General features: G+C 42.8%; 1 protein-coding gene across 1 annotated transcript; it reads right to left on the bottom strand.

Moving 5' to 3' along the window:
- Nucleotides 1-15,876: 15,876 nt before the first annotated feature.
- On the bottom strand, nucleotides 15,877-17,773 carry LOC122690651 (homer protein homolog 2-like). The gene is given in 2 exon segments (XM_043897533.1): nucleotides 15,877-17,075; nucleotides 17,077-17,773. Coding segments are annotated over 2 exon segments (1,029 nt in total). The 5' UTR covers nucleotides 17,623-17,773; the 3' UTR covers nucleotides 15,877-16,592.
- Between the last annotated feature and the right edge of the window lie 8,218 nt (nucleotides 17,774-25,991).

Here is a 25,991-nt window from a genome sequence, read left to right as displayed (position 1 = left end):
TGGGTCTGCCTTTGGTCTGGGAAGATCCCACATTCTGAAGGGCAACTAAGCCCATGTATCACAATGACTGAACCTGTGATCTAGAGTCTGGGAGCCACAACAAGTAAGCAGCTCCTGCTTGTCACAACCAGAGAAAACCCACGCAATGAAGACCCAGTGCAGCCAAAAAAATAAACCAAGCTGTGACAGCAGGACCTAGAAATTCTCCAAGGGCAGGGTTCTCGGCAGGAGCTAAACCGGCCCTGGGTCAGTATTTATTTTGGCTCCCGGCGGCTCAGTGGTAAAGAACCGGTGTCCGGCCAATGCAGGAGACCTGGCTTTGATCCCTGGGTCAGGAAGATCCCCTGGAGGAGGAAACGGCAACCCACCCCAGTATTTTTGCCTGGAGAATCTCATCTGGTGGACTACAGTCCATGGGGTCACAAAGAGTCGGACACAAGTGAGCAACTTAGCACAACACGACCTTGTAAGGCAACTATATTCCAATTTTTTTAATAAAAAGGATGCAAAAAAATGTGTTTTATTTTTCCTGTTCATCTGTCTTGTGTTAATTTTATTATTAGTCCAGCCATAAGAACTCAAGAGGGATTGGGACGAGTGGTGGAGGGATTTCTCCCTCCCCTGTAGTATCTCTATGTAGGTTGTTTGTTTTTATTTTATTGAAGTACAGTTGATTTACAATGTTGTGTTAATTTCTGCTATATAGCAAAGGGATTCAGTTGCACATCAGTTCAGTTCAGTTCAGTTGCTTAGTTGTGTCTGACACTTTGTGACCCCATGGACCGCAGCACGCCAGGCCTCCCTATCCATCACCAACTCCCGGAGTTGACTCAAATTCATGTCCATGGTGATGCCATCCAACCATCTCATCCTCTGTCGTCCCCTTCTCCTCCTGCCCTCAATCTTTCCCAGCATCAGGGTCTTTTCCAATGAGTCAGCTCTTTGCATCAGGTGGCCAAATTATTGGAGTTTCAGCTTCAGCATCAGTCCTTCCAATGAACACCCAGGACTGATTTCCTTTACGATGGACTGGTTGGAACTCCTTGCAGTCCAAGGGACTCTCAAGAGTCTTTTCCAACACCACTGTTCAAAAGCATCAATTCTTTGGCGCTCAGCCTTCTTTATAGTCCAACTCTCCCATCCATACATGACCACTGGAAAAACCATGGCCTTGATAAGACAGACCTTTGTTGGCAAAGTAATGTCTCTGCCTTTTAATACGCTGTCTAGGTTGGTCATGACGTTCACATACACATCTTTTTCATATTCTTTTCCATGACTGTTTATACCAGGATATTGAATATGATTCCATATGCTCTACAGTAGGTCCTTGCTATTTATCCCTCCTTCGAGGTAGGTTCTTGATTTCCAAAGGATAAACTGGTAGGTTATGATTGAAAAGAACATGTTTGCTGTGTTGCTGTGACCCATCTTGTATTGAAACTAGGTTGCTATACAGTATTATTTTCCTTTCATTCCTTTTAAAAGGAAATTGATTGTGAAAATAATCAAAAGTCTTAGGGTTTTTTTTTTTTTTTTTAGCCTCCATGCTATAATGACAGTGACGCTGACAACCCCCCAGTGGACCTAGCTTTCTGACATACGAAATTCTGTAGATATTTTCCAAGAAAATGCATTATTCTAAAGGAGAATAGTATTCAGAGGAAAGCGAATCATTAGAGTGTCTGTGAATTTGCTGTGTAGGAATTAACACCAAAAGCACTCTGAAATAGAAGATTTGCTTGTTACTTTATTTTTGGCATTTGACACATGATTACTTAGAAGTTTGGCTCTTGTTGACTGTTTGTAGAATGAGATGAGGATATTTGAGTTCTGCATCTGTGTCTGTAAGCAAACAATATATAAAACACCACTCAACGATGTATTTTCTTGAACCTTTCCCTATATCCACTGGCCATTTGTGGCTTCTGTGCAGAAATGCCTATTCAAGAACTTTGCTCATGATTTTAATCAAGTTACTTGGTTTTTTGCTATTGAATTGTGGAAATTATTTATATTCTTATGCCTTTGTACTGCCTATCGGCACTGCTAATTGTTCCCGCTTCAGCCATGTCAATAACAGGAGTGATGATAAACACTTTTTGTGTTTTTCCTCATTTGAATGGATATTTCCCTATGGGGCTAAGCATTTAATTTGGTATCGTTACTTATTTTTTCTTGCTGTTTAGTTGGCTTTGGTTCAGGCTAGACAATTATACATTCTGCCAGGTTCAAAAACCAGGATTTTATTAGGAATGCATTGAGGATTTGATTCTGACCCCTGTATGGTCAATTTTTAATCATATTGAATACTACTACAGGGACATGGAGGCCCGTGTAAATCTTAATGCTTAAAATTGCATTCAGCTTAATCTGCAAGGATACCTGTGGTGGCTCAGACGATGAAGAATCTGCCTGCAATGTGGGAGACCCGGGTTCAATCCCTGGATCAGGAAGGTCCCCTGGAGAAGTGCATGGCAACCCACCGCAGTATTCTTGCCTGGGAAATCCCATGAACAGAGGAGCCTGGTGGGCTACAGTCCGTGGGGTCCCAGAGTCCGACACGACCGAGGAATGAACACTTGCCCTGTCTACCATGGCAATAGTTTGTCCAACTTGTGACTGATGTATCATCCTGAAATGAAAAAAATATACACTCAACCATGTATATTCTTGATGGTGGGTGATGCCGACAACCTTTTCACATGTCTGTTGACTGTTTGTGTCTTCTTTGGAAAAAAATGTGTGTTCAAGGTCTTCCCAGTGAGTGATCTCACATGTGATGTTACAGCGAACACTTTTTTGGAATTAATCTGCAAGAATTGATACGGAGCATAAGTTTGGTCTTCTGGACTACAGGGATGCTCATGTTGGTCTTTTGGATACATCCCTCAAAGCCTTCTTGATGCTGCTCTATTCCGGTTTCATTGTGTCGATTTTTTTCTGACATCTCTTCTCTCTGACTGTTCATGCTTTCTCTTATAGATTATATTCTTTGGTTCTTTAGAATTTTCTATTTTTTATCCCCGTATGTAAGTATTTCATATGGCTGTGCTGGGTTTGCCTTGCAGCAAGGGGACTTTCTCTAGCTGCAGTGAGCGTGGGTTTTGTGGTGCACGGACTTCTCATTGCAGTGGCTTCTCTGATTGCAGGGTGCAGGTTCTAGAGAACAGCCTCAGCAGTTGTATTGTACAGGCTCTCGTTTCTCCACGACATGTGGGATCTTCCCGGACCAGGGGTGAAACCTGTGTCCCCGTGCATTGGCAGGCACATCCTGAACCCCTGGACCACCAGGGAAGTCCCCTTCTTTATTTCCTTATTGCTGGGTGTACTTCCCCTTTGTCAGATGGTGAGGCTGACGTGCTTGTGGATACATGTCACTGAGCACCGCTGTTTATCACGACGTGTACGGTCAGAGAACAGTACACGCTTTCTTCCCCACTCTCTCCCACTCCCGGAACTGCAGTTCCAAGTGAACTAGTCCCACATCTGAAGAAAAACCCACTGTTTCCTCTCCTACTACTGTTATTATTCTAAAATATGTAGAGATAAATTTAACATGGAGAACCAGCAAGGACCTGCTGTCCAGCCCAGGGAACTCTGCTCAATACCCTGTAATAACGTTATGGTCACCAGAGGGAAGGATGGGGAAAGGGATAGTCAGGGAGTCTGGGATGGACATGGACACACGGCTGTATTTAACATGGAGAACCAGCAAGGACCTGCTGGACAGCCCAGGGAACTCTGCTCAAGACTCTGTAATAACCTGATGGTTCCCAGGGGGAAGGATGGGGGAAGGGATAGTCAGGGAGTCTGGGATGGACATGGACACACTGCTGTATTTCACATGGAGAACCAGCAAGGACCTGCTGGACAGCACAGGGAACTCTGCTCAATGTCACATGGCAGCCGGGATGGGAGGGGAGTTTGGGGGAGAATGGATACATTGTTAATGTGCTATACCCCAATACAGAACAAAAAGTTTAAACAAAAACAAAGATCAGTGGTTGTCAGGGGTTAGGAGGGAGGGTGTGTAGACAGAGCCCGGAGGATTCTCAGGGCAGTGGAATCATCCCGTATGATATTATAATGGTGGATACTAGTCATTATATACTTGTTCAAATGGCAGGAGAAGGGGATGACACAGGATGAGATGGCTGGATGACATCACCAACTCGATGGACATGAGTCTGAGCAAACTCCGGGAGGTGGCGATGGACAGGGAGGTCTGGCGTGCTCCATGGGGTCCCAAAGTGTTGGACTGAGTAACTGTACAACAATGAAGCCCACAGAATCTACAACAAGAACAGCGAACCCCAGTGTAAACTACAGATCTGAGGTGATCTTGGCAATTCAGTATAGCTCATCAGTTATAACAACTGTACCATCTTGTAGGCACGGGTGTTGCTAACAGGGGTGGTTGTGTCCATGTAGGGGTGGGAGGTGGGGGAATTGTCTGTCCCTTCTTCTCAGTATTGCTGGGGTTATAAGTGAGTTCTAAGAGATAAAGCTTATTTAAAAAGTCATTTTACCATACAACCCAAGAATTCCTCTCATATGTACCCATTCAAAGAAATGAAAACCCCAATCACACATGTATTTGTTCAGGTAGAGAGGGTGGACATTCCACAAAATTTGATTATCATATGAAACTGCAATATTACATTTGTCACTAAAAGAAAAGAAAGAAAAAATAAAAGTGTAGTGAGCATCAGTTTAGTTGAGATGCTCAGTCGTGTCCGACTCTTTGTGACCCCATGAATCACAGCACACCAGGTCTCCCTGTCCATCACCAACTCCCGGAGTTTACTCAAACTCATGTCCATCTCATTCTCTGTTGTCCCCCTTTCCTCCTGCCCTCAATCTTTCCCAGCATCAGGGTCTTTTCCAATGAGTCAGCTCCTTGCATCAGGTGGCCAAAGTATTGGGGTTTCAGCTTCAACATCAGTCCTTCCAATGAACATCCAGGACTGATTTCCTTTAGGGTGGACTGGTTGGCTCTCCTCGCAGTCCAAGGAACTCTCAAGAGTCTTCTCCAACACCACAGTTCAAAAGCATCAATTCTTTGGTGCTCAGCTCTCTTTATAGTCCAACTCTCACATCCATACATGACCACTGGAAAAACCATAGCCTTGACTCCATGGACCTTTGTTGGCAAAGTCATGTCGCTGCTTTTTAATATGCTGTCCAGGTTGGTCATAACTTTCCTTCCAAGGAGTAAGCATCTTTTAATTTCATGGCTGCAATCACCATCTGCAGTGATTTTGGAGCCCAGAAAACTTAAGTCAGCCACTGTTTCCCCATCTATTTGCCATGAACTGATGGAACCGGATGCCATGATCTTAGTTTTCTGAATGATGAGCTTTAAGCCAACCTTTTCCACTCTCCTTTTTCACGTTCATCAAGAGGTTCTTTAGTTCTTCTTCACTTTCTGCCATAAGGGTGGTGTCATCTGCATATCTGAGCATTAGAATGGGACTTAGTTTTAGAACTATGGGGTGCAGTGGTAAAGAATATGCCTGCCAATGCAGGAGACTCTAGGGATGTGTTAACAGTCTAAGTGTTACTTGCTCAGTCATGCCTGACTCTTTGCGACCCCATGGACTTCAGCACACCAGGCTCCTGTGTCCATGAGTTTTTTCCAGGCAAGGATTCTGGAGTGGGTTGCCATTTCCTGCTCCAGGGGATCTTCCTGACCCAGGGATCCAACTCAGGTCTCCTGCGCTGCAGGCAGATTCTTTACCGACCGAGCTACAAGGCGGCGGGGGCTACACTCAGTGGAGTCACAAAGAGTCGGAGAAGGCTGAAGTCACCTAGCACGCAGGCACATGTAGCTTCAGGGCGGTTGGACACGTCAGTATTTGCAGCTCTCCAAACTACCCAGTGAGCTGGAAAGACAAACACAGCAAAGTACATGCTGTCTTATTTCCTGTATTTGATGTTCTGCAACGTCCCGTCTTCTGTGTCTGGTGACAGGAGACACATCACTGCTTGCCTGAGGGTTACAAACAGTAGCAGGATGTGTCTGAGAAAGGGCCTGTGGGGACAGTCTGGGGTGCCGGAGGTGATCTGTGCAAGGTTCGTTGCGGGGAGCGTGTGGTTACGACCTTCAAGCTCACTGAAGTGTTCCTTTTAAATGGATGCCGTCCATGGTATACATGTCATACCTCACCAAGTTAGATGAAAAGTGCAAATGACATCAAGACATTCAAACATCTATGTGATACATACACTCAGTTGGGTTCAGTCACTCAGTCGTGTCTGACTCTTTGTGACCCCCTGAATCTCAGCACGCCAGGCCTCCTGTCCATCACAAACTCCCGGAGTTTACTTAAACTCATGCCCATCGAGTCGGTGATGACATACACTCAATCAAGGTTTAAAACCCAGCACCGTGAAACTACAAGAGATGAGTGTTAACTACAAGACTCCTGAAAGCTTAAAATACATGCATGGGAAGACTTCCCAGGCCATCCAGTGGTTAAGAATCTGCTTCCTACTGCAGGGGACGTGGGTTTGAACTCTGGTCAATGGAATGAGATCCCGCATGCCACAGAGTAACTAAGCCTGGGAGTCTCAATTACTGGTCCCAGTCAGGGGACTCAACTAGTATGAAGTGAGGCTCATATGAGGTTCAACTATGATCCTGTGCACCATAACTACATCTCGCATGGTACAACTAAGACCCAATGCAGTCAGATTAATTAATTAAGTGGATAGGAAAGTTTACTGTGGAAACAGGAGGCATAAGAAAGCTGTTTTTATTTGTTGTTTAGTCACAAAGTCTTGTCTCTTTGTGACCTCCATGGACTGCAGCATGCCAGGCTTCCTCATCCTTCACCATCTCCTGGAGCTTTCTCAAACTCACGTCCATTGAGTTGGTGATGCCATCTGACCATCTCAACCTCTGTCTCCATCTTCTCCTCCCCCATCTCTTTTTTTTTTTTTTTTTTTCCGACCCCATGGACTGGAGTACATGAGGCTTCTCTGTCCAGGGGATTTCCCAGGCAAGAATACTGGAGTGGGTTGCCTCGACCTTCTCCAGGGGATCTTTCTGACCCAAGGACTGAACTCAGGTCTCCTGCATTTCAGCTGGATTCTTTACCATTTGAGCCAGTGACTTTCAACTATAAAGAAAAGCTGAAGTAGTTGTATTAACAGTAGACAAAGGAGAAGTCAGGCTTCCCTGATGGCTCAGACAATAAAGAATCCGCCTGCAATGCAGGAGACCTGGATTTGATCCCTGGGTTGGGAAGATCCCCTGGAGGAGGGAAAGGCTACCCACTCCAGTGTTCTGGCCTAGAGAATTTGAAGGACTGTATAGTTCATGGAGTCGCAAGGAGTCGGACACAACTGCCCAACTGTCACTTCCCTAAGCCTAAGAATGGACATTTCCTAATGATAAGGTGGTTAAATCAACAGGCAAACTATAAAAAGATTGCAAATATATGTACGCAAATAATAGATTCAAAATAGACAAGCACCGTTCAGAGAGATCGAACGTGGAAAATACACAAATCTGTCATTACTGATTCAGAGTCCAGCCCTCCTCTTTCACTCATGGGTGCAACAAACAGAACCTCATCAGATGCACAAGTGATGTGTGCTGTCTCGTGAAACTGCATGGAATAACTGACCTTCGTAGGACATTCACCCAAGTATAGAACACACTGTATCTTCAATTGCCCATGAAACACCCACAAGGATATGCCAGACTCTGGGTCATAGAGTAAAAAATAGCATACTTTCAAAGCCTGGAATTCTATCAGTTATCTATTCTACAGTCAAAAACAGAATTGAGTTTTCTCAATTGCTTTTCTCAAAACCAATGGTTTCTCAAAACCAATGAAAGCAGTTAACTGGGAAATCTTTGAATCCTCGGTGATTGAAGAGAAGTTTTTTTTCATGACACGTTGGTGACAGAGACAGTACAAGAAGTGTAAAAACCCAACCTGTTGGAAATGTGAGGTGCACTGCTGGGCATATGTTTGAGCGCAATTCTGATCCAAAAAGATACACACACACTGCAGCACTGTTTACAACAGCCAAGACGTGGAAGCCACCTAAACACCCATGGATAAAGATAAAGATGAATGGATAAAGATAAAGAAAGCGTGGTAGATATATGCAATGGAATATTTACCCAGTCATATTGGACCTATGCTCTGGAGCCTGGGGGCCACAACTACTGAAGCTCGGGGGCCTTCACACTATCACTAGAGAGGAGCCCCCACTCCCCATAACTAGAGAAAGCCCACGTGTAGCAATAAAGATCCCAGCACAGCCATTGGTTCAGTTCAGTTCAGTCGCTCAGTCGTGTCCGACTCCCTGCGACCCCATGGACCACAGCACGCCAGGCTTCCCTGTCCATCACCAGCTCCTGGAGCTTGCTCAAACTCATGTCCATCGAGTGGGTGATGCCATCCAACCACCTCATCCTCTGCTGTCCCCTTCTCCTCCTGCCTTCAATCTTTCCCAGCTTCAGGGTGTTTTCTAGTGAGCCATAAAATAAATAAATAAATGCTTAAAAAATATCTTTAAGAAATACTTTACAGAGAAGTCAGTAAGAGTAAAAACAGTTTAGTCTAGTTTACAGAAATTACTGAAACCTCTGAAATATTTATTTTAAAAATAACAAGAGATTTGTTTTGTTGTTGTTGTTTATTCCTGTCTCCCTTGCAGAAAAATCAACCAACCGTATTCAACCAAATGCTGCCTCCCTGGATAAAAACTGTCTTGGCCATTTACCAGGTCTCATTGAAAGTATGTTATAAACAGGAAGCCTACAGTCTACATAATTCTTCAACTACCCTTAAAGCACTGGAACTCATTTAACTTTTACACAGAGATTCCCTAGCCCATAAGTGATAAGAGCCTCTAGCCTACAAAGAAGACTGAACACATTGCCTGCTTCCTGGAGTTCAGTATTTAAAATATTCATGATTTGGATACATCTGTTGGAATTTCTATATAACACCCTTCTCTTTATGAGCAGCACATGGAAATATGTTTAAAGATGGACCTTTTAAATCTGCCCCATTTTATAATCATAATCACACCTGCTAAGTGAAGCAACAATAAAGTCTTTTGTTGAACAACATTTTACAGGGAATGGCTTAGAGGAAATTTTCTTACATACACAGAGCTTCATGTTTTAAAAGAAGATAGATATAGGACATTCAAGGATATTTTATGCGATGAAAACAGTTGCCAAAAATGCACCTTCAGATACAATGAAAGCGAAAAATAGCAGAAAATTGTGCAGTTTTGAGTTCTCAAGGAAAGAGGGCTTGAGAAGCTATTTGAATTACAATAAAAGAAGGTTTTATATATATATATATATATATATATGTTTTTTAAGGAATCAATAGTAAACCCAAACAAGCATTTGGAGTGTTTATAAAGAAGTCTTAAAAGGTAGGAAGATGTATTGAATGGAAAGCCACATTCTTTTTCCCCCAAAGAGTGAGGAAAAAAAAATTGCCATTTATTAAGATTCAGTGGTGCATTTCCTTCAACAGTCACATTTTATGAGGAAAAAGATTAAAAGCCACAAAACTGTCTTTTAATCTCAGAGTTTAAGACATCTTTGTGGGCTAAGTCTCTTCAGTCATGTCCGACTATGTACGACCCCATGGACTGTGTCTCTCCAGGTTCCTCTGTCCCTGGGATTCTCCAGGCAAGAATACTGTGGTGGGTTGCCCTGTCCTTCTCCAGGGCATTTTCCCTACCCAGGGAAGATTTAACTCAAAATAAAAGGTTAAAAAAAAAATAAAACAAAAGCCCATCCTAACAGAAGGCAAAACAGAGATTCTTGACTTCCATCTGCAATTTTAATATGCCAGGAGTTTTCTACAGGTTGATGATAAATGCAACATGGGAAGATGTTTGGGTGCACACAGGCACACATGCATGCGTGTGCACACACACACACACACGTGTGTATTTGGTGTACATTTAGAAGGACAAATACTTCAAATATACAGAGTGCACGTACTGGCAATGAGACGTGCTAACTCTGAGGAAGGTCTGTGTAGCTAAAGTGCACTACTGAATTGGGGGAAAAAAAAAGCCTTGAATTAATTTGTACATAGTTCATGCTTCTCTATACCAGCTTCTGCTGATCAACCATTTTGCAGGAACTTCTTTTTCTTTTTTTCAAATTTTTGTTCCATGTGGCAATCTACACGGAGAATTGTGCAAACAGCAAGTTCTCAACCACCACGGTCGTCACTCTATCCCAAGCGCTGCCCAGAAATGTGAGATTTGGATGAGATTTTTCTACCCGTGACAGTGACGGTCCAAGAAACACCCCACCTGGCGTATCAGGCCTTTTGCAAACTCACATCAAACAGGTCCACCCATGCAGGAAAATCAGAGTCTTGCAATGCAGTCTGTGTGGAACTGGTGAATATGAGATGTGTTTCCTCTGAAAGTCTGAAAACTCTGTGCTTCTCCACATTTGCAGAAGGACGCACCACGTGTAGTCTCTTTGGCACTGTGCTCTCGTTTGCTCAATCATAAAATGTGGACAGGGACGATCTTCCAAGGACGGATTAGTGTCGTGTTTCATGCCAGCAAGGATATATTTAAAATTTTCAGTAAGTTGCCCTATATGTGTGCAAAATTACTCTGCTTTGTTCAACTTAAATTTTGTATATGACACAATAAACATGTTTATGCTGACTATAAAAGTATATTTTATATATAATACAATCTCTAATATTTTTTATATATATTATATATTAATTATACATTATACAAATTACATTACACTCTATGTGTATCGGAGAAGGCAATGGCACCCCACTCCAGTACTCTTGCCTGGCAAGTCCCATGGACGGAGGAGCCTGGTAGGCTGCAGTCCATGGGGTCGCTAAGAGTCGGACATGACTGAGTGACTTCACTTTCACTCTTCACTTTCATGCATTGGAGAAGGAAATGGCAACCCACTCCACTGTTCTTGCCTGGAGAATCCCAGGGACGGGGGAGCCTGGTGGGCTGCCGTCTCTGGGGTCACACAGAGTCAGACACGACTGAAGTGACTTAGCAGCAGCAGATGTGCGTGCATGCTAAGTGGCTTCCGTTGTGTCCGACTCTTTGCAACCCCATGAACTGTAGCCCCAAGTTTCCTCTGTCCAGGGGGTTTTCCAGGCATGAATAATGGAGTGGGTTGCCATGCCCTCCTCCAGGGGATCTTCCTGACCCAGGGACTGAACCCAAATATCCTGCACTGCAGGTGAATTCTTTACAGCTGAGCCACCAGGAAAGACCATTATATTATACAAATATTATAAATATTATATTAGAGATGCTTATTATATATAATATATATTCACTGTATACATATCCTACTTGTATTTCTTTGTAGAATCCTGACTAACACAACCTTCCTGAGCAAGTATTGAATTTTAAGGTTTTTTTTTTTTCTCCAGATTTGTTGACAACATTACGTGGTCTGAGAAATATATATTTGTTACATGTGATTATTTCCCTCTTTCCTGAATCATTTATTTCTGTTACGCTACTTATATATTTTGGTTTTCTAAAATGAAAAGAGTTTCTTTAGCACCTATGTGTCTCCAAGTCTGCCACACTTTTTTTTTTTTTTTCTCTTGCAAAATCCTTCAGGAGAGTTGTCTAGACAAGTGTCCATCTATCTCTCTTTTCCAAGTCCGTCTTGAATGCACTTCAGGGCCCAGGGCTCAACAGGGCTCACGAATGTCACACGGTTGTGGAGCTAAAGCGATGGCTGAGTGGGAAGGCACGTACATTTCAACGACCCCCACTCTGTGAAGTACGAGAGATCACCTCCAGCTCTGACCTCACGGCGTCTCGTCTGGCAGGTGTACCTCATGCCACCTCTGGGAAGAATTTTCAGTGTCCTTGCAGGGCTCAGTACCAACTCCTGTTTTCTTTTGATTTTTTTCCCCCCATTTATTTTTATTAGTTGGAGGCTAATTACTTTACAATATTCTAGTGGTTTTTGCCATACATTGACATGAAGCAGCCATGGTTTTGATTTTTTTTTTCCTTTGTGGCAACTTCCCACGGAAAGAGCTCTTTCTCCACTTGTGTCTTGGAACGAGGAAAGATAGAAAGCAGAGTCTTTCTATCTGCATTTCTGGCTGGGCCTTCGCTCTCAGTCTATAGTCAATATGCAGGCACACGATGAAGGTTCTGTTTCAAAATGTTTGCAGAAACCACACCCGAGTTGCCAGCAAGACCAGTAGCACTAAGAACAGGCTTCCCAGGTGGCGCTAGAGGTAAAGAACCCACGAGACACGAGAGATGTGGGTTTGTTCCCTGGGTTGGGAAGATTTCCCCTGGAGGAGGAAACGGCAACCCACTCCAGTGTTCTTGCCTGGAGAATCCCACCGACAGAGAAGCCTGGTGGGCTACAGTCCATGGGGTTGCAAAAGAGTCAGACACGATGGAAGGAACTTAGCCCACACGCAGGTATGTTGGATCTTAGCTCCCTGACCTGGGATCAAACCTGTAACCCCTCCAAAGGAAGGCAAAGTTTTAACCACTGGACTACCAGGGAATTCCCCTGGGGTGGGGTTGGGGGTGGGGTGGTGATTTAAATTCCACATTTCAAAAACGCTTCATGTCACCATAATTCTCCTCTCCGTCTGTGACTTCCAAGGTATCAAGTGAAGCCCCAAGAATTTACAAGCAATTGTTATTTAAATAGCTTGCAAACGATCTCAATTTTTACGGTAATTTTAGTTTTGCCTTACCCCAAAGCCACAGCTGTGTTTGGTCAAGTTCATTTGTAAGGGCCCTTGTTTCAGAGGGTCCCTAAAAGGAAAATTCTTTCTAAATTCAAACAAGAGAAGCACTTTCTAGTTCTCTTTTTGTTTGTGCTTGCGTGACAACTTGCTTCCGTTGTGTCTGACTCTTTGTGAGCTCAGGGACAGTAGCTGGCCAGGTTCCTCTGTCCATAGGATTCTCGAGGCAAGAATACTGGAGTGGGTTGCTGTTTCCTCCTCCAGGGCATCTTTCCAAACAGGAATCGAACCTGTGTCTCTGAGGTCTCCTGTACTGGCAAACGCGTTCTTTACCTCTCACGCTATACTAACTTAAATGGTAAATGTATAATAATCCATATGATTTTACTTCTGTGTCATTTCTGAGACTTCCTGGAAGTTTCCACAGATGGAAAATCTTGGTTTGCTATAAAGTACAAGCATTCTTCCCCTGTTCTGTGAAATATTTTAGGCACTCAGAGTAGTTCTGAACGAATCTCTTTTTCCAAATTTTTTATATCTTTTGTGACATTTAACTGAAATGTTCCATCAGTTCTCAAAGAACTGTATTGAAGTCTCCTGCTGTAATTTTGGAACTCTAACAGGGAAGAATCAATTTTTCTTTTTTTTTTTTTAAAGGGAATGAAAATATTTTGATTTTTCTGAAAACATCAAAAACAATGAAAAACAAGCTGACTATCTGGCCATACCAAAAGCAAAATACAAATGAAAAATAACATTTAGAAATCACGCTTAACTGTAAAGAAACATGCTTGAAAATATCAAATTTAACACTGCTTCTTCCATAAAGCAAAATGGGTTTACTGAACCACAACACTAACATGGAGTTTAACTGACATAATTTTTTAAAAAAGGAAAATTATAAGGAGAAAAGCACTCCATTCCCACCTGGGGATCCCATAATGTATGAAATAACATGCTCAAATGTTAGTGAAAATAAACAGTTGGTAAACCTGAAAATAAATCTTTCTATGAATGATAGCAGATTCCAACAGAACACAGTCCTACCTTATATTTGCAGAAGAATATCTTTTGTATACCAGGACTTTCCTGGTAGTTCAGGCAGTAAAAAAATCTGCCTGCAGTGCAGGAGACCTGGGTTTGATCCCTGGATAGGGAAGATCCCCTGGAGAATGGAATGGCAACCCACTCCAGTACTCTTGCCTGAAAAATCCCATGGGTGGAGGAGCCTGATAGGCTATAGTCCATGGGGTCGCAAAGAGTTGGACACAACTGAGCGACTTGACTTTAGCTTTTTCACTTTTTAGCTTTATATACTGGAAGTGACAAATAGATTCAAGGATTTTGATCTGATAGACAGAGGGTCTGAAGAGCTATGGATGGAGGTTCGTAGCATTGTGCAGGAGGCAGTGATCAAAATCATCCCCAAGAAAAAGAAATGCAAAAAGGCAAAATGGTTGTCTGAGGGGGCCTTAGAAATAGCTGAAAAAAAAAAGAGAAGCTAAAGGCAAAGGAGAAAAGGAAAGATATACCCACTTGAATGCAGAGTTCCAAAGAATAGCAGGGAGAGATAAGAAAGCCTTCCTAAATGATGAATGCAAAGAAATAGATGAAAACAATAGAATGGGAAAGACTTAGAAATCTCTTCAAGAGAATTAGAGACACCAAGGGAACATTTCATGCAAAGATGGTCTCAATAAAGGACAGAAACGGTATGGACCTGACAGAAGCAGAAGATATGAAGAAGAGGTGGCAAGAATACACACAAGAACTGTACAAAAAAAATCCTCATGACCCAGATAATCACGGTGGTGTGATCACTCACCTAGGGATTCACAGTCCAGCATGTCAAGTGGGCTTTAGGAAGCATCACTATGAATAAACCTAGTGGAGGTGATGGAATTCCAGTTGAGCTATTTCAAATCCTAAAAGATGATGCTGTGAAAGTGCTGCACTCAATATGCCAGCAAACCTGGAAAACTCAGCAGTGGCCACTGGAAAAGATTCATTTTCATTCCAATTCCAAAGAAAGGCAATGCCAAAGAATGCTCAAACTACCGCACAACTGCACTCATCTCACATATTAGTAAAGTTATGCTCAAAATTCTCCAAGCCAGGCTTCAAAAGTATGTGAACTGTGAACTTCCAGATGTTCGAGCTGGATTTAGAAAAGACAGAGGAACCAGAGATCAAATTGCTAACATCCACTGGATCATAGAAAAAGCAAGAGAGTTCCAGAGAAACATTTATTTCTGCTGTATTGACTATGCCAAAGCCTTTGACTGTGTGGATCACAATGAACTGGGGAACATTCTTAAAGAGATGGGAATACCAGACCACCTGACCTGCCTCCTGAGAAACCTGTATACAGGTCAGGAAGCAACTGTTAGAACTGGACATGGAACAACGGACGGTTCCAAATCGGGAAAGGAGTACGTCAAGGCTGTATATTGTCACCCTGGTTATTTAACTTATATGCTGAGTACATCATGAGAAACGCTGGGCTGGAGGAAGCAAAAGCTGGAATCAAGATTGCCGGGAGAAATATCAATAACCTCAGATATGCAGGTGACACCACCCTTATGACAGAAAGCAAAGAAGAACTAAAGAGCCTCTTGATGAAAGAGAAAGAGGAGAGTGAAAAAGCTGGCTTAAAGCTCAACATTCAGAAAACTAAGGTCATGGCATCCGGTCCCATCACTTCATGGCAAATAGATGGGGAAACAATGGAAACTGTGACAGACTTTATTTTCTTGGGCTCCATAATCACTGCAGATGGTGACTGCAGCCATGAAATTAAAAGGGCTTGCTCCTTTGAAGAAAGGCTATGAGAAACTTAGACAGCAGATTAAAAAGCAGAGACGTTACTTTGCCAACAAAAGTCTGTCTAGACAAATCTATGGTTTTTCCAATAGCCATGTATGGATCTGAGAGCTGGCCCATAAAGTAGGCTGAGTGCTAAAGAATGGATGGTTTTGAGGGAGGCGGGAGGCGGGAGTGGGGATCGGGATGGGGAACACATGTAAATCCATGGCTGATTCATGTCAATGTATGGCAAAAACCACTACAGTATTGTAAAGTAATAAGCCTCCAATTAAAAAAAAAAAAAAAAAAAAAGAATGGATGGTTTTTTTTTTTTTTTTACGTTTAATTGAACAAATATTTATTAAGCACCTACTTTGTGCTAGGCACCCTCACTGTGTGCTGTCCCCACAGCACAGTATCCTGTTCAGAAATTAAAACCAAGAAAAGGAAGGTTGTTGCAACCTTATAAACTGGAGGGCCGGTGGAAGTGGGCTGAGTGGATGTAGGTGATTCCCCAGCCAGGAAACACCCCCACGAGATACTTGTCTCCTCTCAGGACAAGTATCTACTAAGTCATTGTTTGAAAGCATCTCTATATATGCTGAGAGGGAAGTTACTATGGCCACGCCCCATGCACTGGAGCCTGGTGGACACTCCAATACTCCGAACTCTACTCAAAAAAACAAAACAAAACAAAAAAAATGGAGGTGGAAAGGCTATTCCTATTTGGATTAGAAAATACTATTTTTTTTTTTTCCAGTTCATATGGTTGCAACAGCCCTTAAAGAAGATATAAACATCCCTGCCCTAACTGCGTAAACGTTTAAGGTAGACCTAGTTCTGGATTCCTGAGTCAGAATCGTCCAGTCATCCACGACCTCGCGAGGCCAGAGAAGAAGCGAGGGGGGATTTCTATTCTGAAGAGGAGCGGGTGGACGGCACCCCTGGTTTGGAAACACGACAGACCGCGCCTGCATTGACAGAAGCCACGCGAACGGGAGGACGTCCTAGCACTACTGCGGGTCACACACACCCTGGGGACTCACGCAGGACCTAGTTGTCGGCACCCAGCTTGGAGAGGCCCCGGCGGAAGTCGTGAAGGTCGTCAATCTTGCCGTCCAGCACCTCCAAGAAGCTCTTCAGCTCCACCTTCAGGTGGCGCTGTCGGTACTTGCTCTCCTCGATGTCCGTCTTCAGGGACCGCACTTTGTCCTCCAGGTTCTGATTGTCTCTCTCTGCTGCCTCTAACTTCTCAGAGACGTATTCACACTCTGACGTGAGCTGAGGTATGATTTCACTTTGTTTCCGGAGGTCTGTCAACTCCGTCTCCTTTTCTCGGAGTTCTGATTCTAGCTCCTCAATCCTTCTCTTCAACTGGGTATTGTCCTTCTCTCTGTTGATCTCGCTGCACTGAGCTTCCAGCTCGTCAATCTTGTTCCGGAGCCGGTCGTTCTCGTCTCGGCACAGTGAGAACTGGCGCTTCCGCTGCTCCACGCTGGCCGCCGACTCCTGCAGCGCCGAGGTCAGCCGCGCATTTGCTTTCTCTCAGGGTCTGCAGCTCAATCCCCCACTTCTTCACGTTGGCGGCACTCTGGGTCAGAGCGATCTTCAGCTTGTCATTCTCGGACTTGAGGTGTGTGTCGGCAGCACCCGCACAAGAGGCCTTCTCATCGTCTGTCCCATTGACACTGGATGCTTGGGAATGATTGCTCGAAGTCTCAATTTTCTCCTGGGATTTGTCTCTGGCTAGTCTGGCAGCTTCTTTCACTTCCTGGAATTTCTCTGCAAACTTTGTCAGCTGCTGCTCCGAGGAAAACCCCAAACCAAACACCGTGTTGGCTCTGCTGTCCGCCCACTGCCCGAACTTCTGTGACGTTTTGGTGAAAGTCATGTTGGGCGTGATTGTGCTGTTGATGATCACCTTGGCTCCATCCACACTGATGATCCGATAGCTGTTTCTTGTGACATCGTAGAAGTAGGAGACGGTGACAGCTTGCTTGCTTGCAGGCACCCAGTTCTTCTTGGTGCTGGGGTCGATCTGGAAGACATGTGCTCGGGTGGTGAAGATGGGCTGTTCTCCCATCTCCGGCGCTGCTCCGGCGGCCGCTCCGACGGGGCCTCTCGCGTTCGCTCTCCGCCGGCTCTGCAGCCGCTCCCCGCGCGGCACATGCGGCGGCCCCTGCGCGCCCGGCTCAGCCCCGGCGCCGCTCCATTCCGTGTGGCTGCGCGGCTGCCACTACCGCCGCCGCCGCCAACTGAATGGATGGTTTTGAACTGTGGTGTTAGAAAAGACTTTTGAGAGTCCCTGGGACTGCGAGGAAATCCAACCGGTTCATCCTCAAAGATATCAATCCTGAATATTCACTGGAAGGACTGGTGCTCCAATACTTTGGCCACCTGATGGGAAGAGCCGAGTCACTGGAAAAGACCCTGATGCTGGGAAAGAGAAGGGGATGATAGAGGATGAGATGGTTGGATGGCATCACGGACTCAGTGGGCATGAGTTTGAGTGAACTCTGGGGTATGGTGAAGGACAGAGGAGCCTGGTGTGCTGCAGTCCATGGGGTCGCAAAAATCAGACACTAGATAGCATGGATCAACAGCAATATTCCACTGTGTATGTGTATGTGCCACTACTTCTTTATCCATTCACCTGTCAATGAACGTCTAGGTTGCTTTCATGTCCTGGCTATTGTAAATAGTGCTGTTGTGAATGTTGGGATAAACTTGTCTTTTGCTGGGTTTAACTGTTAACACAGAAAGCAGACATCTATCTTTGTCATGAAAGTGATAGTTAAGTGAAAGTCGCTCAGTCATGTCCGATCCTTTGTGACCCCGTGGACTATACAGTCCGTGGAATTTTCCAGGCCAGAATTCTGGAGTGGGTTAGCCTTTCTCTTCTCTGGGGGATCTTCCCAACCCAGGGATCGGACCCAGGTCTCTGGCACTGCAGGCAGATTCTTTACCAACTGTAGGAGATGGTAACTAGCAGACATCTATCTTTGTCATAGGAGATGGTAACTATAAGGGACTCACTTGTACCAATTGAAGATGATTTCCACACTCATTTTTTTTGGGGGTCATTCTGTACTCAAAAATTTTTAGGGGTCCTCATGGTTAAATTTTTGCATGGTGATTTTTCAAGCAAAGCAAATCATACTGAAGAGGGAGTCTTGGAAAAATTCAAGGAGGAGACTAGAGAAAGGGGAATTCCAGAAGGAAATGTCATGAATATCCTGGAAACTGGCAGTGGAATTAAACTTTTTTCCTGAATATATCAATCAGGTGGTGTGTATGTGTGCTATTGGGAAACAAACAGACGCGTGTAAACTTTCTTCCTTCATACATAATCTTTTATATAATCCCTTACTTAAAGAGAAACAAAGAAAAATAAAAACCAAAACCTTGGAAATACTGGCGAATGGGTGTAATTCATGGGTCTTTCATTCCTACCCTTTTGTTCTTCCCCCAGATGACTGTCCTAACCAGTGGACAGGGAGAAAAAGCATTTCAGAAATACCACAGTGAAGATGGGCTGTTATCAAGGCTGTTCCATCAAATCAGTCAATAAGGACATACTGTGATTTCATTCGTGTCAAATTTTGCAGGCAATGAATTTTTTTTTTGTCTCAATAACTTATATTCTATTTGATAGAGAACTTTTGTCTGTTACATTAGGTTACTTAGCTTCTCTTGAGCCCGAGTAAATTTCAAATTGTTGCTTGATTAATGCTGAGCACCTTTGGTGAGAGAGGCTTCTCCTACAGGAATCTTGCAGACCAGAGTCATCACAGAGAAGCAGGAATCCCCACAAGTTGGTGGAAACTAATCAGTGTTCTAGTCAGTCCTGACCTCATGCATGTCCACACACATCCCAACACTAGGAGAACCAGATTAAAAAAGAACTCACATTTTGTGTAAGACCAATGTTTAATCTCACGTAATTCTGATGGCCCTGTTCAACACCTTCTGATGACACTGTCTGGAACATGTGTTTGTTTTATATTCCCTTTCAGAAGGAAATATTCTTAAAGTGAGATCTTTAAAAGCAAAGAACAACAGCTTTCAGGGGGATATAATTCATAAAGCCCACAGAGAGACCACTCTCCTGGAATTAGGTGAAGAGCGTAATTCAATCACAGGTCCTATAAAGCATCTTGAACATACAGCCTGAAATGATTCCTCCTAGAGTGCATTCTGTAGATAAAGGATCCCACCATATGTGCATCCCGGGGGAAGTTACACAGGGACCCCCCCACCTATAGCAGACAGATGTGGAGGGTCGAAGTCCACCAGAATTTGGACATTGGACCACCTACCAGATTCTGTACCCTGGACATCCTACTACCTGACACTCACCCCTGTCAGCTGTCAACACTAAATCTTTGGTTCTGTTTCATTCACCTACAGAAAGAGTCCCTGAGACCAGACACATCCTTGTTTCCATGGAATCAGGATCACCAACAGGAAGACGACCTTCCTGGTTCCTGATTAACATGATCCTTTCCCCTTCACACTCACACTCCCTTTCCCGTCTCATCTCTCCTGGTCACTAATCATGCCCTGCTTGGGGGGTGTTTCATTTCTGAGGGTCTCAATAAACTGATTTAATATCTTCCCCGCACATGTGTGTCTGTGCAAAAGTCATCTGATCTAAAACAACTTGTATGTCCACATTAAGTATCCAGGAAACTGTGCCTTTAATAGGGTGGGTGTTCATCAGAGACATTCATGAGAAGGAGTAAGTGGAGATGCCCTAGCGGTGTCGGGGGGAAGAAGGAAAAAAGGACTAAACCGTCCTGTGACAGGGTTTTGGACCTTCTTTCTCTAGTGGAAGGGGACAGCGTGGTCAAGAAAGACGTCCCCAGAAAACTTATTCATTCCAGGGAAAGGAGCTTCTGTTCCACTCACTGAGCTTCAGAGAGAGAATGTGTCAGATGACAAGCCATGTCATCGAGGGGAAATATGTGTTCTGATAGCACCAACGCTTCACCAGTTGAGCTGAAGGACTCGTGTGTCTTAACGATGGGAAGAGAAGTTATCAAAGATGGAACAGCAGCTGAGTCTTGATCAATGGGATCATGAAGACAGTGCAGGCTTCGCAGGACCAAGATGACTGACAGCTCACTGTCACACTTAAAGATGGTTGTCCAGTCTCATATGCTTCAAAAGCTGGTGGACGCTAATATTTCCAAGGACTGGCCCCTCCCTCTGTCGTGGGCAAAGCAGATTGGTCAGCTCCACATGGTGTTCAAGCTGTTTACCATCGATGAGATCTAGCAAATGCTCAAGGTATAGAACTTACTCCAAGGGCTGGGCCACAGCTCAGAAATCTGGTCCATGTACTGAGAAAATAAAACCAGACATAAGCAATATTTATCAGAATAAATGCTTTAGGTCCCTCATAGACATGACCTCCAAATGGGCTACAGCTAGTCAGTGTTAAAGGCATCAGTAGTGAAGGCTTTGGAGACTTTATTTGGAAGTAATAGATCTACCTGGAGAAGGCAATGGCACCCCACTCCATTACTCTTGTCTGGAAAATCCCATGGATGGAGGAGCCTGGTAGGCTGCAGTCCATGGGGTTGCTAAGAGTTGGACACGACTGAGCGAATTCACTTTCATTTTTCACTGTCATGCATTGGAGAAGGAAATGGCAACCCACTCCACTGTTCTTGCCTGGAGAATCCCAGGGACGGGGGAGCCTGGTGGGCTGCCGTCTATGGGGTCACACAGAGTAGGACACGACTGAAGTGAGTTAGCAATAGATCTGCCAAGGGCCATATTTGAGTTATTTCTCCTTAATAATAGAAGGTGTGCATTTGCAGTTCTGACTCTGGTCCTCGCAGTATGTCTGAAAGGCTGGCTTGGTTGGGTGGATAAACTCAGAGACAGTGGAATAGTCGGGGGTGGGATGACCCTCTGAAGGGAAAGATAAACAAGGTAGACAACTGTGGCCTGTTACTTGTGTTTGTGATGTGACCATTATTAACAAGGAAAACGGTTGTCACCACAAACGCTACAGAAATGCAGGGAAATGTAGAAGAAAACTGGAAACCAATTTCTTCCACCTGAATTTACACGTTCGATGAAATGGAGCCGTTTCTTGAAAGATTCATTGCTGACGTTGACACAAGATAAAACAGAAAAATTGGCTTAGTCCTTTCCCTTATGAAAGAAATTGTCATCGTACAGTGTTTCATTAAGAACTTGGAGGGCCAGAACATTTCACTGGAGAATCCTCTCAGACATGCAAATAAGAGAGAGAGCTAAACTCGGCCAAAGTTTTCAGAAGGAGAAGACGAGGCACACAGTCCTGCTTTTACAAGGTGAGCAAAGCCTAAACCCCCAAATTCGGAAAGAAGAACTCTATTATATGCATACACCTACGAGTTCATATTAAGATGTCTTATATCTGAGCAAAAGCTGAGAGAATTCAGCACCACCAAACCAGCTCTTCAACAAATGCTAAAGGATCTTCTCTAGACAGGAAACACAGAAAGGTTGTATAAACATGAACCCAAAACAACAAAGTAAATGGCAACGGGACCACACCTATCAATAATTACCCTAAATGTAAATGGGTTGAATGCCCCAACCAAAAGACAAAGATTGGCTGAATGGATACAAAAACAAGACCCCTATATATGCTGTCTACCGGAGACCCACCTCAAAACAAGAGACACATACAGACTAAAAGTGAAGGGCTGGAAAAAAATATTTCATGCAAATGGAGACCAAAAGAAAGCAGGAGTCGCAATACTCATATCAGATAAAATAGACTTTCAAATAAAGGCTGTGAAAAAAGACAAAGAAGGACACTACATAATGATCAAAGGATCAATCCAAGAAGAAGATATAACAATTATAAATATATATGCACCCAACATAGGAGCACCGCAATATGTACGGCAAACACTAACGAGTATGAAAGAGGAAATTAATAGTAACACAATAATAGTGGGAGACTTTAATACCCCACTCACAACTATGGATAGATCAACTAAACAGAAAATTAACAAGGAAACACAAACCTTAAATGACACAATGGACCAGCTAGACCTAATGGATATCTATAGGACCTTTCACCCCAAAACAATCAACTTCACCTTTTTCTCAAGTGCACACGGAACCTTCTCCAGAATAGATCACATCCTGGGCCATAAATCTGGTCTTGGAAAATTCAAAAAAATTGAAATCATTCCAGTCATCTTTTCTGACCACAGTGCAGTAAGATTAGATCTCAATTACAGGAAAAAAATTGTTAAAAATTCAAACATATGGAGGCTAAATAACATGCTTCTGAATAACCAACAAATCATAGAAGAAATCAAAAAAGACATCAAAATATGTATAGAAATGAATGAAAATGAAAACACAACAACCCAAAACCTATGGGACACTGTAAAAGCAGTGCTAAGGGGAAGGTTCATAGCATTACAGGCTTACATCAAGAAACAAGAAAAAAACCAAATAAATAACCTAACTCTACACCTAAAGCAATTAGAGAAGGAAGAAATGAAGAACCCCAGGGTTAGCAGAAGGAAAGAAATCTTAAAAATCAGGGCAGAAATAAATGCAAAAGAAACTAAAGAGACCATAGCAAAAATCAACAAAGCTAAAAGCTGGTTTTTTGAAAAAATAAACAAAATTGACAAACCATTAGCAAGACTCATTAAGAAACAAAGAGAGAAGAACCAAATTAACAAAATTAGAAATGAAAATGGAGAGATCACAACAGACAACACTGAAATACAAAGGATGATAAGAGACTACTACCAGCAGCTCTATGCCAATAAAATGGACAACTTGGATGAAATGGACAAATTCTTAGAAAAGTATAACCTTCCAAAGCTGAACCAGGAAGAAATAGAAGATCTTAACAGACCCATCACAAGCAAGGAAATCGAAACTGTAATCAAAAATCTTCCAGCAAACAAAAACCCAGGACCAGATGGCTTCACAGCTGAATTCTACCAAAAATTTAGAGAAGAGCTAACACCTATCTTACTCAAACTCTTCCAGAAAATTGCAGAAGAAGGTAAGCTTCCAAACTCATTCTATGAGGCCACCATCACCCTAGTTCCAAAACCAGACAAAGATGCCACAAAAAAAGAAAACTACAGGCCAATATCACTGATGAACATAGATGCAAAAATCCTTAACAAAATTCTAGCAAACATAATCCAACAACATATTAAAAAAATTATACACCATGACCAAGTGGGCTTTATCCCAGGAATGCAAGGATTCTTTAATATCCACAAATCAATCAATGTAATACACCACATTAACAAATTGAAAGATAAAAACCATATGATTATCTCAATAGATGCAGAGAAAGCCTTTGACAAAATTCAACACTCATTTATGATTAAAACTCTCCAAAAAGCAGGAATAGAAGGAACATACCTCAACATAATAAAAGCTATATATGACAAACCCACAGCAAGCATCACCCTCAATGGCGAAAAATTGAAAGCATTTCCCCTGAAATCAGGAACAAGACAAGGGTGCCCACTCTCACCACTACTATTCAACATAGTGTTGGAAGTTTTGGCCACAGCAATCAGAGCAGAAAAAGAAGTAAAAGGAATCCAGATAGGAAAAGAAGAAGTGAAACTCTCACTGTTTGCAGATGACATGATCCTCTACATAGAAAACCCTAAAGACTCTACCAGAAAATTACTAGAGCTAATCAACGAATATAGTAAAGTTGCAGGATATAAAATTAACACACAGAAATCCCTTGCATTCCTATAAACTAACAATGAAAAAACAGAAAGAGAAATTAAGGAAACAATACCATTCACCATTGCAACAAAAAGAATAAAATACTTAGGAGTATATCTACCTAAAGAAACAAAAGACCTATACATAGAAAACTATAAAACACTGATGAAAGAAATCAAAGAGAACACAAACAGATGGAGAAACATACCGTGTTCATGGATTGGAAGAATCAATATTGTCAAAATGGCTATTCTACCCAAAGCAATCTATAGACTCAACACAATCCCTATCAAGCTACCAACGGTATTTTTCACAGAACTAGACCAAATAATTTCACAATTTGTATGCAAATACAAAAAACCTCAAATAGCCAAAGTAATCTTGAGAAAGAAGAATGGAACTGGAGGAATCAACCTGCCTGACTTCAGACTCTACTACAAAGCCACAGTCATCAAGACAGTATGGTACTGGCACAAAGACAGAAATATAGACCAATGGAACAGAATAGAAAGCCCAGAGATAAATCCACGAACCTATGGACACCTTATCTTTGACAAAGGAGGCGAGGATATACAATGGAAAAAAGACAACCTCTTTAACAAGTGGTGCTGGGAAAACTGGCCAACCACTTGTAAAAGAATGAAACTAGAACACTTTCTAACACCATACACAAAAATAAACTCAAAATGGATTAAAGATCTAAATGTAAGACCAGAAACTATAAAACTCCTAGAGGAGAACATAGGCAAAACACTCTCCGACATAAATTACAGCAAGATCCTCTATGACCCACCTCCCAGAATTTTGGAAATAAAAGCAAAACTAAACAAATGGGACCTAATGAAACTTAAAAGCTTTTGCACTACAAAGGAAACTATAAGTAAGGTGAAAAGACAGCCCTCAGATTGGGAGAAAATAATAGCAAATGAAGAAACAGACAAAGGATTAATCTCAAAAATATACAAGCAACTCCTGCAGCTCAATTCCAGAAAAATAAATGACCCAATCAAAAAATGGGCCAAAGAACTAAACAGACATTTCTCCAAAGAAGACATACAGATGGCTAACAAACACATGAAAAGATGCTCAACATCACTCATTATTAGAGAAATGCAAATCAAAACCACAATGAGGTACCATTACACGCCAGTCAGGATGGCTGCTATCCAAAAGTCTACAAGCAATAAATGCTGGAGAGGGTGTGGAGAAAAAGGAACCCTCTTACACTGTTGGTGGGAATGCAAACTAGTACAGCCACTATGGAGAACAGTGTGGAGATTTCTTAAAAAACTGGAAATAGAACTGCCATATGACCCAGCAATCCCACTTCTGGGCATACACACTGAGGAAACCAGATCTGAAAGAGACACGTGCACCCCAATGTTCATTGCAGCACTGTTTATAATAGCCAGGACATGGAAGCAACCTAGATGCCCATCAGCAGATGAATGGATAAGGAAGCTGTGGTACATATACACCATGGAATATTACTCAGCCGTTAAAAAGAATTCATTTGAACCAGTCCTAATGAGATGGATGAAACTGGAGCCCCTTATACAGAGTGAAGTAAGCCAGAAAGATAAAGAACATTACAGCATACTAACACATATATATGGAATTTAGAAAGATGGTAACGATAACCCTATATGCAAAACAGAAAAAGAGACACAGAAATACAGAACATACTTTTGAACTCTGTGGGAGAATGTGAGGGTGGGA

Source organism: Cervus elaphus, chromosome X (assembly GCF_910594005.1).
Source record: "Cervus elaphus chromosome X, mCerEla1.1, whole genome shotgun sequence".
Lineage (NCBI taxonomy): Eukaryota > Metazoa > Chordata > Mammalia > Artiodactyla > Cervidae > Cervus > Cervus elaphus.
This window is presented reverse-complemented; position numbering and strand designations above follow the sequence as displayed.